This window comes from Mugil cephalus, chromosome 11 (assembly GCF_022458985.1).
Source record: "Mugil cephalus isolate CIBA_MC_2020 chromosome 11, CIBA_Mcephalus_1.1, whole genome shotgun sequence".
Classification (NCBI taxonomy): domain Eukaryota; kingdom Metazoa; phylum Chordata; class Actinopteri; order Mugiliformes; family Mugilidae; genus Mugil; species Mugil cephalus.
This window is the reverse complement of record NC_061780.1, coordinates 466,460-483,990: the sequence shown is the minus strand read 5'-3', so window position 1 is coordinate 483,990 and position 17,531 is coordinate 466,460. Positions and strand designations below refer to the sequence as shown.

The following is a 17,531-nucleotide window of genomic DNA, read 5'->3' as shown; positions in this document are numbered from 1 at the left end:
CTTTTCCACCACTGTAGATGCTCTAATTCAAGATTTAGGGATTTGTTTCCTCTAAATTCTGCTAGTTCAAGTGTTAGCCTTCCATCGGAGGCATAGAGATTACCATTATGTTAATCATCCATCAGCCATAACATTATCACCACTAACAGGGAAAATGATGAATGCTTGTCAGTGGGTGGGATATATTAAGCAGAAAGTGGACACTTTGTCCTCAAAGTTGATGTTAGAAGCAGGAAAAAATGGACAAGTGGAAGAATTTGTGCGGTGTGGACAGGGGACAAACTGTGTTGGCTTGATGAGGGTGGGATGGGGTGTTTCTGGTCTCCACTGGTAAATAAATTCCAAAGGCTGACCAAAGGAGGAAAAAAACAATGGAAGGGTTATGTACATCCAAGGTTCATTGGTAAATGTGAAAAAAATACAAGATGGTGGAGAAAATGTAGTGCTTTGGGCACTGTTCTGTTGGGAGACCTTGCATCCATGTGGATGTTACTGGATATTACTGACATTTATTGCTTGACCATTGTTTACCTTTACATGGAACTGGCATTCAAAGTTGGCCACTTTCAGTAGGATATTGCTGCCTACCACAAAGCAAAAATGTTTCAGGAATGAGGTACAACGGATTGAAGGAGTGGACTTGGCCTCCAAATTTCTTAGGGCGTATTCACACCAGGAAAGTCCGATAGTTCACTTGCTTTGGTCCGGACCTTAAAAGAAAAAAAAATTCACCTTACATTTTTTGACAAGCGAACCAACCTTATAAACAAACACACGTGTGTCCCGTAGCTGGATAAAAATGATCGGCGGGATCTTTGACGAAGTTTTTTCACTTTAAGCCAACACTGCGTCTGAGTCCGGGTAAAGTCCGTTTCACACATGCTCTCGGCGATTTGGCGGTAGACGTCGGCATTTTTGTGCGTCAAGCAGCTAATAGGTTCTCCTCCGACCACATAGCGAGGTGGCAGCGCTCCTTTCTGTGCCCCACGTTGACCCACTGCTCATTATTGATATAAAATAGAAACGAATGAATGAATGAAATGACCAATGACCGATCACAACACTTTTTCTAACCTTTTTTGTACCTGGTATACCGTTGTCGCAATCGATCGCACTGTTTTTTTTTTGTTTTGTTTTTTTTTTCTTATTTTTGCGTTGGACACCTATTATACCTATTATATGAAGTTCGTGAAATTAAACGAACTTAATATAATTTAAACATTAAACATTTAAGAGTGGGTTGAATGGGGCAACTTTAATTATTTTCGTTAGATTTGAAATTATTGTGAATTTACTTAGTAATGTAAAAAAGGACACTATTTCTGTTAATTAAATGCGGGACGCCCTACACTCATGTCGGGCTTTTGTGTGTTGTATTGGTGGTTTCAACGGCGTAAGATATTAATTACATTAAAAGGTACTGTTGTCCTGAAAAGATCCCCCTTGGGGGTATGGTGAATTGTTACAAATGGAAGGCCGTTTAATCCAAAAATGTGCTCAGATATTGCATTTGGTTCGGAAAAGGTTCGGATTGCATTCACAGGACAAACGAAGCGTACCAGGGTTCGTTACGGACTCTGGTGCGGACCAAATAAGTGAACCGAGTCCCAACTGCAGAAGTCGTCTCGATTCACTCGTTTGATCCGCACCAGAGTCCGCTGATTTGTATTCACACCTCCGCAAAAAGTCCGGACCAGAGAAAAGGTCCATTTCATGCGGACCAAACGAGCCTAGTGTGAATACGCCCTTAGATTTTAATGCATGTGTTGGACAAACAGATCCGATCTATGGAGGCTGCATTAGTTGCAGTAAAAGATGCAGTGATAACATGAGAACATGATGATGATGATGATTAAAGTCATCCACCACCCTTGACATGTGAAAATGTATATCTGTACTTTACAGGCATCACAAGCGTGACGTAAACAGAATAAAATGAAGTGGGATGAAGGAAGCTGAAGACGACGGAATCATGTGTGTTTGTGTATGCACTCACATCACATCTGAACGTTAAGAGGAACTTCCTCCCCTGTATATCACTACGTCAAGGTTCCAAGTAACACATCTGTTAAAGACATCAGCAGGGATTTTTACAGATCTGTGTTGCTGCACAGTATTATGCAATAAAGACAAATCAGTTTCAGCAATAATTCATTCATAAAATCCTGACCAAAACAGATGTACACTGTTTCTTACTCGTCAGAAAAACAAGTCTGCTTTGTCATTAAGCTTACTTAGGTGCTGCATGTTAGCAAAAATAGCATGTCTTTTTTTATTGCTTTAATTTTTATATAGTTAATCAGGCCTGTTTGTACATGATAACAATTATTGATGATAAAATAAAAACAATGTACTGCTTGTTTGATTTGATCACTTTATTTAATGACAAAAGTTATAATGTAGTATATTGTATGTTTATACAGTCATAATAATAGGTTTGATGTTTCTTTAAAAATACTAAAAGGTAAACAAAATTAAACTCCCCACACTTCAGCCACAAAAAATCACAAAACTCTTATCATCCCCGTGACCTTATTTGGGCCTGATTTAGCACCACACTAGTGGGACTGTTTCTTCTCGCACTGAGGTCCAGAGAAAGGGGGGCGACAGCGGCATTTGTTGGGAAAAATGCACTTTCCTCCATTCAGGCAGGGCTGAGTGCAAACAGCTACAGACAAGAGAAACAAGGGGTGTTCATTTGGGGGAAAGGTTTGTAAATGCCAACACCGTAAACACAGCAGCTGGCCACAGAGGTAACAAATTCTCTGCCAGGCCTGGAATATACACTAAGCTGAAGACCTTACCTCAGAAAATACTTGCATATGATTGTATGGATAGCTGAACAACTTAAAGGGAGGGGGACTTACCATGGTGGCAGGCACCACCCAGCCATCCCTCTGGACAGCTGCAGATTCCAGGAACCACACAGATCCCTCCATTCTTACAGCCTTGTGGACAAATTGCTGAATGGATAACAAACCACAACAAAATATTAGATTGGGCATTTAGCTATAAGTTAGACCTGTTTACTAGAAGCAGTGCATGCTAAAGATTAGCATGAAGTTTGGGGTTAACTGTTTCCTTGCTTCTGTCCAAAGATAACAAAATCTTCCTACCATCTCTCAAACTCCCTCACACATCATTTCTAGCTTTTTTTAAACCACACAAAAGCCAAACAGCAAAATCAAGTTCTGGGAGAAGACAAGGAGTTTTGAGCCAGGATGTTTGAGAGCCAGATTAGCCATTTCCCCCTTGTTTCCAACACTATAATATTGATCTTCTAATCTAACTCCTGGCTAAAAAGACATACACCCCAAACAAGCATTACAGCACTGTAATAGTTAAAGTCCATGCAAATATTCTCTTTTTACTGCTTACACAAAACCTCTAGAAGCCCTAGAAGCTCTTTATATGGGTAAAACAAGTAAGAAACATACTACGATTATTTGTGAGTAATAGAGCTGATTGTATATGAATTTAGTTCCACTCGGACAGATTGAGGCTAGCTTCTCTTTCTCTTTACCATGTAAATGTAAAAGTTAAGCTAACCACCTTTGGTCTGTAGCTCAGCTGACCTAAGTCATTTTACATTTAAAATCTTAGTGTTTGGAAAGTAAGTCAAATAATTAACTGCAATTTCTTTGCAAGAATGTTTTGAACACTATAAACCTGATTGTCAGTCTTGCCCACGTCAGAGTGATCGTTACTGGGTTAGTATTAATATCTATAATGATATCTTCTTATAATGATGCTAGAACTAGAACCCAGAAAAGGCTTTTGTGTACTATTGTCTGTCACTATCAAATAGCTCCACCTGAGAGACCATCTCCATATGGTGGTTTCAACCTTTGATGATAATTGGGTTATTAGCCATGAACGGACCGTCTTGGCATTTTGATCCAGTCCAGCTCGAAGGGCACATACACTTGGCCACTCCGTTGACAGCGGTGCATTCCCCTCCATTCCAACATCCGCCATCACACATCACTGTAACAGACAGTTATCAGCAGGGATGTTTATGATATGCTCTCACCTCAGCTCATTTTAACAGAAATATTCCAAAAACCAGACACCGCTATTTTAAAAAACCTGATACTATTTTTGGCTTTGAAATGTAAGTTAAGGAGACTGCTCTCTAATTCATCACCGGGGGTTTACAGGATACATGCAGTTATTATTTAGGGTATATTTGAAATTAATGTCAAAATAAACTTACCTTTGTGACAGTATCTTCCTCCAAATCCAGAAGGGCATCGGCATTTTCCAGGACGAAGACATGATCCTCCATTTTTACATTTGGGATAACAATTGGCTGCAAGAATATTACTGTCATTACTGTTTTTATCCTCATTTAGTTTAAATGATCGAAACATACAATGGTTATATGTCTCTATAGTGCCACACTGTAAATTGCATTAAACCTGTTGAATACACGGTTGTGTCTAGTATTATTTCGTTGTTGACATCTTAAAAATAAGTCAGTGTTTTTTTTTTCACATCACCATATTTGCAGGTCTCTCCGTCATAGCCCTTGGAGCAGAAGCATGTGTTATTGCGGATGCAGAGTCCCCCGTGCTCGCACGGCTGGTCGCACGAAGCTTTTGGGTCGAAAACGAACCCGACCGCGACTCCACGGGGCCCGTCCGAACCTCCGAAGCAAACACCGACTAGTGCGAGAAAGGTAGTAAAAGGGTAAACTTTTGAGCTGAGACACACAACCCCCATAATTACTTGTATTTTGTGTCTCTGCTGGGGAATAGAAAATAAGTTGAGAAGGACGAACAATGTGGAAAAAGGAAAAGGTTGAGATCCTTCCCCTTCGCTAACGCTGTTGCACTCAGGGAAGCCACTACCACCAGTGTAGGGCCGATGGCAGCAGACGGGGAGGAGCGGCGAGAACCTTCCGGGTGGGGTCGGGGGCTGGCTGCTTGGATCCAACCCGGTCTCGCCGTAGATCGTGAAACTGTCACATAAATTCATCTCTTGTTTCGTTCGTGCCAACACGATTGTTTTTGTGTTTTCGTGCTGCTCAGAACGAATTTCAAACTGATGTATTTAAATTGAAAGCTATTTCGTGCTATCAGGGCGACTGTGAGTGTGACATTGCGCAACGAAGGGGACTGATTTTATTTTATTTTTGAACCTTAAATACAACGGAATAGGACGTTTTATTCAGATATCTCGAGGAATGTGAAATACAATGTTGAATCGTGTATTGTATTTCACTTTGGTTAATTATCCAGTTTTGTAATGATCTTATTTCGTTTTTTAATGTAACGTCAATTTTGCTGCAGGATTCGGGCATTTTGAGATTAGAAAAAAAAATGGTTATCGGTTTCTCTATACAGGATCGCTAGACATGTCCGCATTTATAGGCTTCTTCATACAGGATCGCTAGAAATATCCGCATTTATTTCTCCTACGTACGGCAAGGTGCCACTACGCTGCTAATGATGTCTGATATTGTGATGTCTCTACAAGTGTCTTTCCTTAGGCCATGACCCCTGATCTCTGACCCTACCCACCCACTGTCTTCCGACAGTGGGCAGTGTTTTTCTGCCCTTTCCGAGTCCTCTCAAGGACAGCTAGGATGTATCTCTGCCCTGCTAGTGTTTTGTGCTAACCCCTTACTTTGCTTACTTGAAGCGCATTGTTTACATATTAAAGCAATGATTTGGAATGGTTTCAATCACGCAAGAATACGAAAACAATCTAACTTGTGAGGGAAATCTAGCCATGTAATTCACCTGTTGTTTTAAGTAAACATCTTAAAAGACAAAGGAAGTTGTCATGTCTCGTCCCTCGCGTGGAAAAAGAGTGTTTTTTTTTTTCAACTGACTCCAGAAGTCGTACAGCAGTGGTCCCCAAACTACGGCCCGCCTCCACATTTGGTCCGGCCCCCTGAACAATACCAGAGAGTATTTTCATTTTTTTTCATATATGTGTATTTGTATTTGATAATAAAGTTGGACTTTTTCAATAAAATGTTCCTTAGTTATGAACTTTTTTCATTATTAACTATTAGTAAGTAAACTATTTCATACACGCATATAACCTGACATTCTGTTCCACCCTTCTGCGGTCTGTCCCCCTATCTGACAACCCCCAGCAAAAAATCTTAAACCCGCCCCTCTCAAAGAGAGAACGGAATAATGGCGAAAAGATTAGGTAAGAGAAAAATTGATTCAGAATGCAGGGCATTTAACCTGCAGTGGACAAATGATTATTTTTTTGTTCAATGCAAAGAAAAGGCTGTCTGTCTCATCTGTCAAGAGGCGGTGGCAGTATTCAATGAATACAATCTGCGGAGACACTATGAATCCCGCATGAACTGGGAGATTGAAGAACAAGGTCTCACCGCCCCGCTACAAGTCCACTGCCTAATTCACCAGCAAAGTGCTGCAAAGTGTTGACGTGGAATTCTGTCATGAAGGTTATGGTGTCATGCATAAACTTCATCAGAGCAAAGGGACTTAAACACAGGCAGGTCCAAGAATTCCTGTCTGAACTGGAATCTGCGCTCGGAGATGTGCTGTACTACACAGAGGTCCGATGGTTGAGCTGGGGCAGAGTTTTGAGGCATTTTTACGAGCTGACTGAAATGAACGCATTTCTTCATTCACAAAACAAAATGGTGCCAGAGCTGATCGACCCAGAATGGAAATGGCACCTCGCATTTTTAACAGACATGTCAGAAATGCTAAACAGCTTTAACTTGCAGCTACAAGGCCAGGGGAAACTCATTTGTGAAATGTATTCCCACATCAAAGCATTTGAGGTGAAACTAGAGCTGCTTTTGGGACAAGTGAAAAAGCACAGTTTCATCCATCTCCCTGCTACACAAAACCTCTCTGCAGAGAACCCAACGGTCCCTTTTCCAGCTGAAAAGTGTGCAGAAGCACTGGAAATGCTGAAGGCGGAGTTCGGTGTGCAATTCCGTAAACTACATGTTTATGCAAAAGAAATCTGTCTTTTCCAGAACCCCTTTGTTGGCGACATTGATGAAGCTCAGCCTTCTTATCAGTTTGAGTTGGCCGAGTTACAGAACTGTGATGTTCTGAAAGACGCGTTCAAGCCCAACAGTCTCATTGACTTCTATGCCGCCCTCCCAAACGACACGTACCCTAATATCAGGAAACACTCAATGAAGATGTCCACACTTTTTGGCAGCACGTATATCTGCGAGCAAACCTTTTCACGTATGAAACTGCTGAAAACTTCAATGAGATCAAGATTGACAGACAAACATCTGTATCAGTGTTTGAGACTGGCAGTGACTAGAATAGAACCTGACATTCAACTTCTCACCAGCCAGATGCAGGCCCACAATTCACACTGATGAACGTACAAAGGTAAGCTCACTTTTCTGACTTGAATGAGTCATTCTGAGTATAAAAATATAATCATAATAAAATCTACTGGGATAAAACCCATCTCCACAACCATACTGGTAGTGGTACTGGTTGTGCTGTGTACGTGCCGTATCACTTAGTTCAGTTTCTCAACCTGCTTGCTTTGTGGTTTTCACAGGGAAGTTGATGAGAGAGAGAGCTGCAAACAGCGATGTCTACAAGCTATTGGAACCTACAAAAGGATTATAAGGAAGGAACACCAGAACTTTGAGTGCCTGCTCATATGAGTCATTTAAGTAAGAGATTCTGCTCTGACAACTAAGCTGAATTTGGACCTGTTAAGATTGTGCACGGCACAACAGAAAGTTTATGTTCCATGGACGTTTTTTCTGTGAAGAACCCAGAGAAGGTTATTTGGTTATTGTTTATTTCATAATTAGTGTTGTTATTTATTTCCTGACTTTTGTTCTGTGAAGAATCCAGAAAGGGTTATTTGATTGTGCTTTCTGGAAAAGAATAAATGTTTACGTTTAGGCACTCTTGCAATCATCACACTTTTTTTGTTACAAACTGACCCTGGCCCCCCATCAGAGAAGGGAAAAGTTATGTGGCCCTCACAGGAAAAAGTTTGGGGACCCCTGCTCTATATGATATATAATGCCATCCTGTCCTGTCAACGCCAGACGAAGTTCAAAAAAAGAAAAACTGACTGTTTAGAAATGTGTTGGAGGCACTGCTGAAGCTCCGACTGACTTTGAATCACGGTATAGGGTACATTAAACTTAATATACTGCCAGTAAACTTGTTAGGTAACTTGAGGTAATGCAAAACAATGTTCAACTGCTGGAGCATCATAGATATAAAGCGTTGTGTTGAGCAGATATCAGTTGACGGCGGCTGTGGCAGACATCAACGTCCGTGTGGCGCAAAAGCCTTGAGCGGGAAGTTTACGGTGTTTAAAACTAAAGAATTCCCATTGAGTAGAATTTATTAATTTTTCGACATTGTTGACTTTACTGATGAAATATTATTAAATTCTACTCAGTGATTTTGAGCTGATATTATTCAAACATAAATGAGTAAAATGCAATTGATAAATAATTCAAATTTGATAAAATCAACATAACAATATACCAAACTGCACACAGACATTTTTTTCATGAAACAGTTACTATAATTTATTTTGTAAATGTTAATTTAGCTCAGTCTTACTTTTTTGAGTGTAGAGAATAAGTTGGAGAGGATGGAAGATATAATCTATTATTATGGTAAGGAAAGATTTGGCATTGGTGAGAAGCAGAAGAAACCAGAGGGAGAGGTAGTTAGGTCTAGGCGTCAGCAGGAAATCGATAGACTTGTACAGAAGAGGAGAATGCTTAAGTGGAAGAAGGCCACAGAGGAGGAGAAGAAAGGCATTAATTGCTTACAGGCAGGTGTGAAGGAATGGCTGGCAGCACTAAGAAGGGCAGAGAGCATTAGGAAAAATAGGAGAAAGAAGGAGCGGGCGAGAGTAGCATTCTATAGGGATCCATTTAGATTTGTGAAGTCGCTATTTAGTAAAGAGAAGAATGTGTCCATAAGTAGACCATAACCTTCATATTTGAGCAGAGCTGATGATCGTGTTATAACTAAAGAAACTCATCTAAATCTAAATAATTAATTTAAAAAATTAGGTTCCATTTGCCTTCTCATTTAAGTTCATACTTCTCACTTTTGTTAAATTCATTCATTTCGGTATTCTCATCTTTTTCTTTTACTATGTTATATTATTCATCATATAATTTATTATTCACTATTAACCATTGTAAATAAACCACATATTTCACTTAAGTTGTTGTCGAAAGGTCCTTGTGAGCTGGAAACAGATGTGTATTCCAAGTCTGTGAGTGGTGCCCCGTTTCAACGAGTGCAGTTATTACACTTAATTATTAATAACTTATTTCCACTACACACCTCCAAAGTCATGCTTGTTAGGCTGATTGCTGACTCTAAATTGACCCTAGGTGTGTGTGTGGTGTGAATGGTTGTTTGTCTATGTCAGGGGTCAGCAACCTTCAAGAGCCATTTGGACCCATTTCCCGCAGAAAAGAAAACACTGGGAGCCACAAAACCCCTTTGACATCTAAAATGAAGATAACACAGTATATATCGTTCTTCTCCTCTATGCTAGGTCTGTGTATAAAAAAAAACTATAGTGTGTTGCATTTATGAAATGAAAGAACTGCTACAGAGAAAACAAAATTTTATTTATGTATGCAGAACAGGTATTGTTGTGTAGCTCTCACTCGTTCACTATTGAGACAATAGTTGCCAAAGCAGTTAGCATGAAAAAACGAACGACTTTGATCAGCGTCCTTGCTCCACACCACTTGCCACAGAGAGCAGCAGAGAGACGAAAGAGCCGCATGCGGCTCTGGAGCTGCGGGTTGCCAACCCTTGGTCTATGTGTTAGCCCTGCGATAGGCTGGCAACCTGTCCAGGGTGTACCCCGCCTTCGACCGATGCCAGCTGGGATAGGCTCCAGCAAACCCCCACGACCCTATTGAGGATTAAGCGGTATGGAAGATGAGATGAGATAAACCCAGCTCAACTCCTTTTTTAATAATATCACTATACCACAACTTTCTCCCAATCAAACTGCCATACTTGAAGATCCATTGACTAAAGAAGAATTATTCCATGCAGCCTAACAACAAATCACCTGGACCTGATGGCTTCCCTGCTGAGCACTTCTGGCCCATTCTCACCCCACTCTTTACAAGACTTATTATCGAAATAAAACAAACCGCAAAATTTGCCACCAGCAATGAATACTGCCATAATTTTAGTAATTCTCAAACCCGGCAAAGACCCATCACTACCCTCAAGCTACCGTCCAATTTCTCTCATAAATGCTGACATCAAAATTATCACCAAAGCGCTTGCATACAGACTAGAAAAATAATGCCATCCATAATCCATCCAGACCAGACCAGTTTCATTAAAGGAGACACTTCTCCAATAACACACGTAGACTCTACAACATAATAGACTACTCTTCCAAGCACCATGTACAAACCATCATTACCACACTCATTTGATAGGGTTAAGTGATCATTTCTCATATCAACTATGTATAAATTTGGCTTTGGGGTATCATTTATTAATTGGATAATTCAATTCAATTCAATTCAATTCAGTTTTATTTATATAGCACCAATAACAATACAAATCGTCTCAAGACGCTTCACAAAAACCAGCCTGCAACCTCCAGAGCAAGCCTGAGGGCGACGGTGGCAAGGAAAAACTCCCTTTTAACAGGAAGAAACCTTGAGCAGAACCCAGCTCATATGGAGGGACTCATCTGCCGAAGGCCAGCCGGTTAGAAACAGAGAAGATAGAGAGAAAAGAAGAGCAGGAGAAACAAGATAAACAAACTTCTGTCATAGATACATACATCAAGCGGAAGGAAACATGTAGGGTCTAGTAATGTAACACATAGCTGATGATCTGTGACAGTTTGTGAGTATAACAGGAATTATGGGCAGGTTGGTGAATTGTTCATCTAGGTAGGAGTGGGCAACTGGAGAAGGCCACGATGACTGGGACAGATGCAGTTTATGGAGCTCCACAGGTCTGATACACAGCACTCCAGACCATGAAGACTGCTCTGGTTGATGAGGCCACGGCAGCAGATGTAGCTTAGAACTCCACAGGTCAGATATTCAGCACTCCAGACCAGAGACGCTCACAAAATGATGGAGGTGGAGGGGAGCGGAGGGGAGAGAGTAAGACACAGTGGTTAGTAAATTATAAGAGATAGAAAATAAAATGATAAGATATTAGAGGACAGGAGCCAGAGAAGAAAGAGGAGAGGACATGTCCTCAGTGCATCGTCCCCCTGCAGCCTAGGCCTATAGCAGCATAACTAAGGGATGGTTAAGTCCAGCCCTAGCTATAAGCTTTTTCAAAAAGGAAAGTCTTAAGCCTGACCTTAAACGTAGAGACTGTGTCTGCCTCCCGAACTCAAACTGGGAGCTGGTTCCATAGGAGAGGAGCCTGATAACTGAAGGCTCTACCTCCCATTCTACTTTTACAAACTCTAGGAACCACAAGCAGACCTGCACTTAGAGATCGTAGCGATCTGTTGGGACAGTATGGTACTATGAGGTCTTTCAAATATGATGGAGCTAGGCCTTTCAGGGCCTTGTATGTCAGGAGGAGGATTTTAAATTCAATTCTAGATTTTATTATTTTTTTTTTAGATACATTTGAGAAAGTTTCACATTTTATTGGCCTAGCTTGCAAAATAACGTGTGTGAGAGTGTATGTCTAAGTCACAACTTTATTTATTTATTTATTTTTTTAACTTGCAAAGAAATGAGAGGCGAGGTTGCAAAAAGAAGCTTGAGAGTACTGCGTGGCTGCGTGGCTTGAACAGACTGGGGTGTTGATGCAGGTTTGGTTCGGCCGCTCTCAGGCCCGCTGAGATCCTGCAGCCGCCCTCAAAAAGAAAGCATCCAGAAACCTCCACAGCTGACATCAAAGATCTGGCACAGCTACCATAAAAAATAAACTAAAAAAAAACGAGCTGCGTAGAGAAACCCCCAGCTCGTCTTCAGGCTAATGAGGTGAAAGGCTCTAAACTTGCACCCTGAGGAACATTTCCCCACTTCCCTGTCAGAATCCAAAGTGTAAGGCCGGCTAGATTAACCCCTCTTCCCCCCCCTCAAGTCAAAGTGGTACAGTCCAACATTGAACCCAGCGTTGGCGTTTCTTTCAAGTTGCCCCGAAGATGGAGGGGGGTTCACACCATGAGGTGGCGCTTCTTGTGCAAAGCCAGGTGGTCAGATCGGGAGAAGCTGCGTTCACAGTCGGGACACTGGAACGGTTTGACTCCTGTGTGCTTGCGGAAGTGTCTCGTCAGCTCGTCTGAACGGGCGAACTTCCACGTGCAGCCTTCCCACATGCACTTGTAGGGTTTCTCACCGGTGTGTGTCCTGCGATGTGCTTTGAGGTGGGAGCTCTTGGTGTACACTTTGTTGCAGCCGGGGAAGTCGCAGCGGTGACTTCGCCGCTTTGGCGTAGTGTCGGGAGAGTCGGGAGGGAGAGGATGCTTTGCGCCTGAATGAACTATTACTGACGGGTTGTTATACTCTTCGCTCCTGATGACCGACGGCTTCATGTCGTGGCCGCCGTGGTGGTCGTGGATGAGCTCGGGCCGGGTCTCCGTCTTGATCGGCTTGTGGGGGTCGTGGACGTCGCCTCGCAACTCCTGCGGCACCGCGCAGTGAACTGTTTTGTGTTCCCTGCTCCGGAGGAACAGGTCTCTGTGCGCGTGTCTCTCTGCGTAAAAATTCTATACACAGCACCTTCAGCCTTTGTTATCACCAATGGACTAACTTCCAACCTTTCACATTTCACAGTGGGACTAGGCAAGGATGCCCACTTCCTGTTTACAATATTCATTTGAAACCCCTAGCCACAGCCATATGCCAAAACACCAACATCAAGGGAATCCAATCACAGAACATATACCACAAAATCAGTCTGTACACAGATGATATCCTACTTTTCCTACAAAACCCCCACATATCCCTTCAAGAGACAATTAAAACCATTGAATCATTTTCTAACATCTCTGAATACTCTATTAACTGGCAAAAAAAATGGAAACCCAGACACTTCCCATTCCTATATGAATAAAAATCACATCACATCTCTGGGTATCAACATTTCCCCCAGGCTGTCTGAACTTAGTCTAAATTACACGCCATTACTGAAATCAGTATCAGACAGTGTCCTCCGCTGGACCTACAGTACATCCTAAAATGGATCCACCTTCATCAGTCAGACAGCACTTGGTTGGACATAGAACAGGCAACTTGCAATAACATCACTATCTCAGATCTCCCATTCCTCAGATGATCAAGCAACATTAATGTTTTTGAATGTTAATAATTTCAGCAACTCTGACACAAATTCCACACAAACTCATCATTGGCACCTTTCAAATTCACACCACTTTGGAACAAATCCTGACTTTCTCAGTAATAAGAAAAAAACACTTCACCTTCCCACATGGTCACAAAAAGGCTAACACACTTAAAATACATAATCCATAACAACACACTGGTCCCATTTACCCACTTGGTCCAGGAGTGCAGCACCAGGAGCAACCAGTTCTGGAATACCTTCAACTCAAATCATCAATTCAAGCAAAATATCAAAACCATGAACTTAGATTTGGCCCCATCAAGGTCATACTTGATTAACATTCATCCAAAAAAGACAGTCCTTTAAAAAATATATCAAATATTTTTACAATCTGACACAGCCCTATCCATACCTATATCCAAATGGGAAAAAGATCTGGCAATTGCTCCTGGTGCTGACTTCTGGAACCACATCTCAGAAACATTTACTCCATGTCTAGAAAATGCAAATTTACAACTTATACAATATAAATTAGTCCACAGGATTCACTGCACAGGACAGAAATGGGCAAAAGTGGGATCCACATCAGCAATCTGCACAAACTGCATGCAAAATAAACCGGACACTTATCTTCACATGTTCTGGCCCTGCACACCTGTTGAACAATTCTGGAGCGAGGTCACCAAATCACTTTCTGTTTTCTTGGGTTATCCCCCTGTCTCCCTCCCTCTGCCTACTTGGCTACACCTCTGCAACAAACCTGACCAACCCAAACAATAAACTACACGTGGTGGTCCTAACCATCGTCAAGAAAACGATCCTCATGAACTGGAAGTCATTATTCTCACACACAAGCTAATTGTGCTAACCGTAAGCTTACTGTGCTACTCGTATGCTAACTGTGCTAAATGTGGGTTAACAGTGCTAATTGTGCTAAATATAGGCTAACTGTGCTACATATGGGTTAACTGTGCTATATGTGGGTTAACTGTGCTAAATTTAGGCTAAGTGTACTAAATGTGGGCTAACTGTGCTAACCGTAAGCTAACTGTGCTAAATGTGGGTTAACTGTACTAAATGTAGGCTAACTGTGCTAACCGTAAGCTAACTGTGCTAAATGTAGGCTAACTGTGCTAATTTCCCCTCTAGGTTATCCCTTCAGGGTCCGTGTATGTTTTGGTCATTGGATTTGATTTTCCGGTCAGAAGAGGATATTAAAAAATGAAAAAATAGTGGTTATTTGCTTTTCATTTTAAAATTCAAAAATTCAAATTCCAGGTTAGCACATATATATATAATAATAATATACGACAGGGGCTACGAAGCCGAGAAGTCTTTCACCTTCGGCGACGATGAGAGTGACTACGACACAGTGCTTGCTACATTCGATGCATATTTTGTACCGAAGAAAAACATTATCCACGAGAGGGCGTGTTTCTATCAGAGAGTACAGAAGCCAGACGAAATGGCCGAGTCATTCATCATAGCTCTTTATGAACTGAGTGAGAACTGTAACTTTGGAGAGACAAAGAGCGAGCACATAAGAGACAGACTGGTCATCGGCATCCGCGACAAAGAGCTGTCGAGGAGACTACAGCTCATGTCTTACCTCACCTACGGATGGTTCGCCAAGCGGAGGACGTCGCGCAGCAGATAGGTCAGCAGGAGCAACAGAGTACTCTCAACGTGCAGGAGGTGTCATACCGGCGTCCGGCGAGGAGAGGTGAGCGACAGCACTTGAGGAAAAGAACGGACGGACCGGAGCAAGCCCGTTCTGAGGACTCAAAGTGCGTAATATAAGATCTTGATAAATGATTGAGGTTTGAACTGTCAAACTGTATTCTGAAGAAAAGGAGAATAGAGTGTTCATGTGAAAAAAAAGAGTTCTTCGAATGACTGTCAGTAAACATTGTGCAAATTGAGTAGGGATATATTGTGAGTTGCACACACAACACTCATTCTTTATATGTTACGGCTCTGAGATAAAGTTAAATTGTTATAACTGTATTACTGAAAGGGTGATAAGAATAAGGGGGAGATGTCAAGGTATTGGTTTATTGGTTAAGTGACATCCAATGTAACCTATCAACGAGCAGCTGTGGGTGGAGTCTCGGGAACTTGGCCCTGATGATGAAAAAAAATGTTGTTGTGTGTATCGTGTCATGCGGTTAACTCTAAGCTGTCCTCACCACTCTCCTGAACGCTGAACTGAAGTCCGGGAACAGCATCCACACATGGGCGTTCTTCTCCTCGAGGTGTGCCAGGCTTAGGTGAAGAGCGGAGGAGATGGCATCCTCAGTGGAGCGGTTCCGCCAGTAGGCAAACTGGAAAGGGTCGAATGTAGAGGGGAGTCTGGAGACGATGTGTTGTTTTACCAGAACACATTTTCTCCAGACTCCCCTCCACATTTGACCCGTTCCAAATGTGAGATTTTATGTGCCTTGCAGGAGCAAAAAAAAAAAAAAAAGAGAAACAGGTGACATAAGGCATTGTCTAATTTTGGTTTCTTGCAGAGCTCAAAGTTGTCTAGGAGAAATATATGAAACATCTTTGAGAGCTCATCTAGGCAAAAATTTTCCTCTAGGGATTGTCTGTCGATTCCACCTATTAAGTTTTGGTTTAGAAAAAGTATACGTTTGTGGTTTCGTATAAACAACAGAAATTGAGTTTCTAAACAAGAAATAAGAGCGTGTGTAAGTAAAAAAAATAGGAAATTGGTCACTGGATCCTCACTAGCACAACTCTTTTGAGACTTGGCTATAGCTGCAGTTGTTGACCGGAGATTGTCAAACTGGTTCTTTTAAAGAAGTAGTTCTTGATGCCCATCCCCATACAGACATAATCAAAATTTCAATTAAAACAGCTGGAAATGTGAATAAGCGAATACATGGCCATGTACATTACTTGATGGAAATGCATATTTCTGTATCGTTTGGGTTACAGAATCAAAATTACTTTACTATTAATCTATATAAAGGTGAAATTACTTTTCGTTACAGCAGCTCCTACTCCAAGTGTACCAGTGGTCCGACCAAAGTGCAATGTAGGCAATAAAAATATGTAAGAACAAGTAGACAATTATAATAAGCAATGTAAAGTGTTATGACTAATTGAATTCCAGTGAGGCTGACAGTCTGTCTCTAAAACAATGTTGTCTCCATTCTAGGATAGGATCTGCTGTATAAAAGTGAATGCAACGTCACTATGGTCAGTCGGTTCTGTACTTGTTGTACTGCATGTATCAGCTCCTTGCGGCAAGTAAAACTTTGCAACAAGACTCCAGTGATTGTCATTTTTGATAAAAGAATTCCCGTAACAACTTGGTCCTTCGAGCCGGATCCTAACAGCCAGCTTTGGGCACTGATACTGTGCATGCTTGGAGTCTAGGACTCCTACTTAAAGACCCCCTACTGAATTGTTGTGTAAAGAGACCAGGACCCTCTGGGAGGAGGAAGGATGACAGGATCCCAAAGAGAACACAGCAGACTCACTGAACTCTGGAAAGAAAAATAGTAATAATAAGAAGAACCCTGTTGAAATATTCAGAAGCCTGTTGAAATACACCGAAGCCTGTCTTGACTAAGTGTACTTAGCACATTTAAGGTAGTAATCAATTGAAAAATACGGATGAGTAAACAAAAAAATAGTTGCATTAGTTTAGTGTCAGCAACACTAGTTAAACGAGAACTGGTACAAACAGTACATAGTCGGTTTGAGAAGACTACAGTTATAAATTGCGCTGTCATGACATTAAAAAGGAAAAGTGTAAAAGGAACCAGAATAGATAAAAAGGAGAAGTCATAGGAGAGGTTAGTTGACTTGGTTATAGAGTCTTTTGTCTTCCTTGACTTCAGGAGGAAGAGGACATCAGTGGAGCCCATCCCCATCCAGGGCCTGGAGGTGGAAGTAGTGGACTGCTACATGTACCTGGGAGTCCACATGAACAACAGGCGGGACTGTAGGACCAACAGTGATGCTGTGTACAAGAAGGGCCTGAGTAGACTCGGGGGAATTCTAACCTTTTATAAGTTTTCCTGTGTTACAAATGGTCAGCATAAGTTAAATAGTAAACTTGGTCCGGAAAGTATTGTCCACATTTGATGAATGAAATTTCCTCTGTAGTCACTTTTTGTAGTGTAGTTGTGTGTGAATAGTTAATTGTGCCTGATGCTGCATCTCAGTTTCCGCTTGGTGGGACACAGCTGAGATGGCCCCGGCCTGCAGTGTTGTGGACTGGTGAACTACAGTGTGTGCATGCGTGTG

General features: G+C 41.6%; 2 protein-coding genes across 2 annotated transcripts; both read right to left on the bottom strand.

Moving 5' to 3' along the window:
• Nucleotides 1-2,360: 2,360 nt before the first annotated feature.
• Nucleotides 2,361-4,875, bottom strand: vwde (von Willebrand factor D and EGF domains). Its single transcript, XM_047598889.1, has 5 exons — nucleotides 4,503-4,875; nucleotides 4,217-4,312; nucleotides 3,883-3,987; nucleotides 2,868-2,963; nucleotides 2,361-2,668 (listed from the first exon to the last, which is right to left on the bottom strand). The coding sequence occupies exons 1-5, from the start codon at nucleotides 4,723-4,725 to the stop codon at nucleotides 2,559-2,561; spliced, it is 630 nt and encodes a 209-aa protein (XP_047454845.1). The 5' UTR covers nucleotides 4,726-4,875; the 3' UTR covers nucleotides 2,361-2,558.
• A 6,720-nt stretch (nucleotides 4,876-11,595) lies between these two features.
• Nucleotides 11,596-15,676, bottom strand: LOC125016001 (Krueppel-like factor 3). The gene is made up of 2 exons (XM_047598164.1): nucleotides 15,458-15,676; nucleotides 11,596-12,690 (listed from the first exon to the last, which is right to left on the bottom strand). Exons 1-2 carry the CDS (start codon nucleotides 15,674-15,676, stop codon nucleotides 12,139-12,141), a joined length of 771 nt encoding a protein of 256 aa, XP_047454120.1. The 3' UTR covers nucleotides 11,596-12,138.
• Between the last annotated feature and the right edge of the window lie 1,855 nt (nucleotides 15,677-17,531).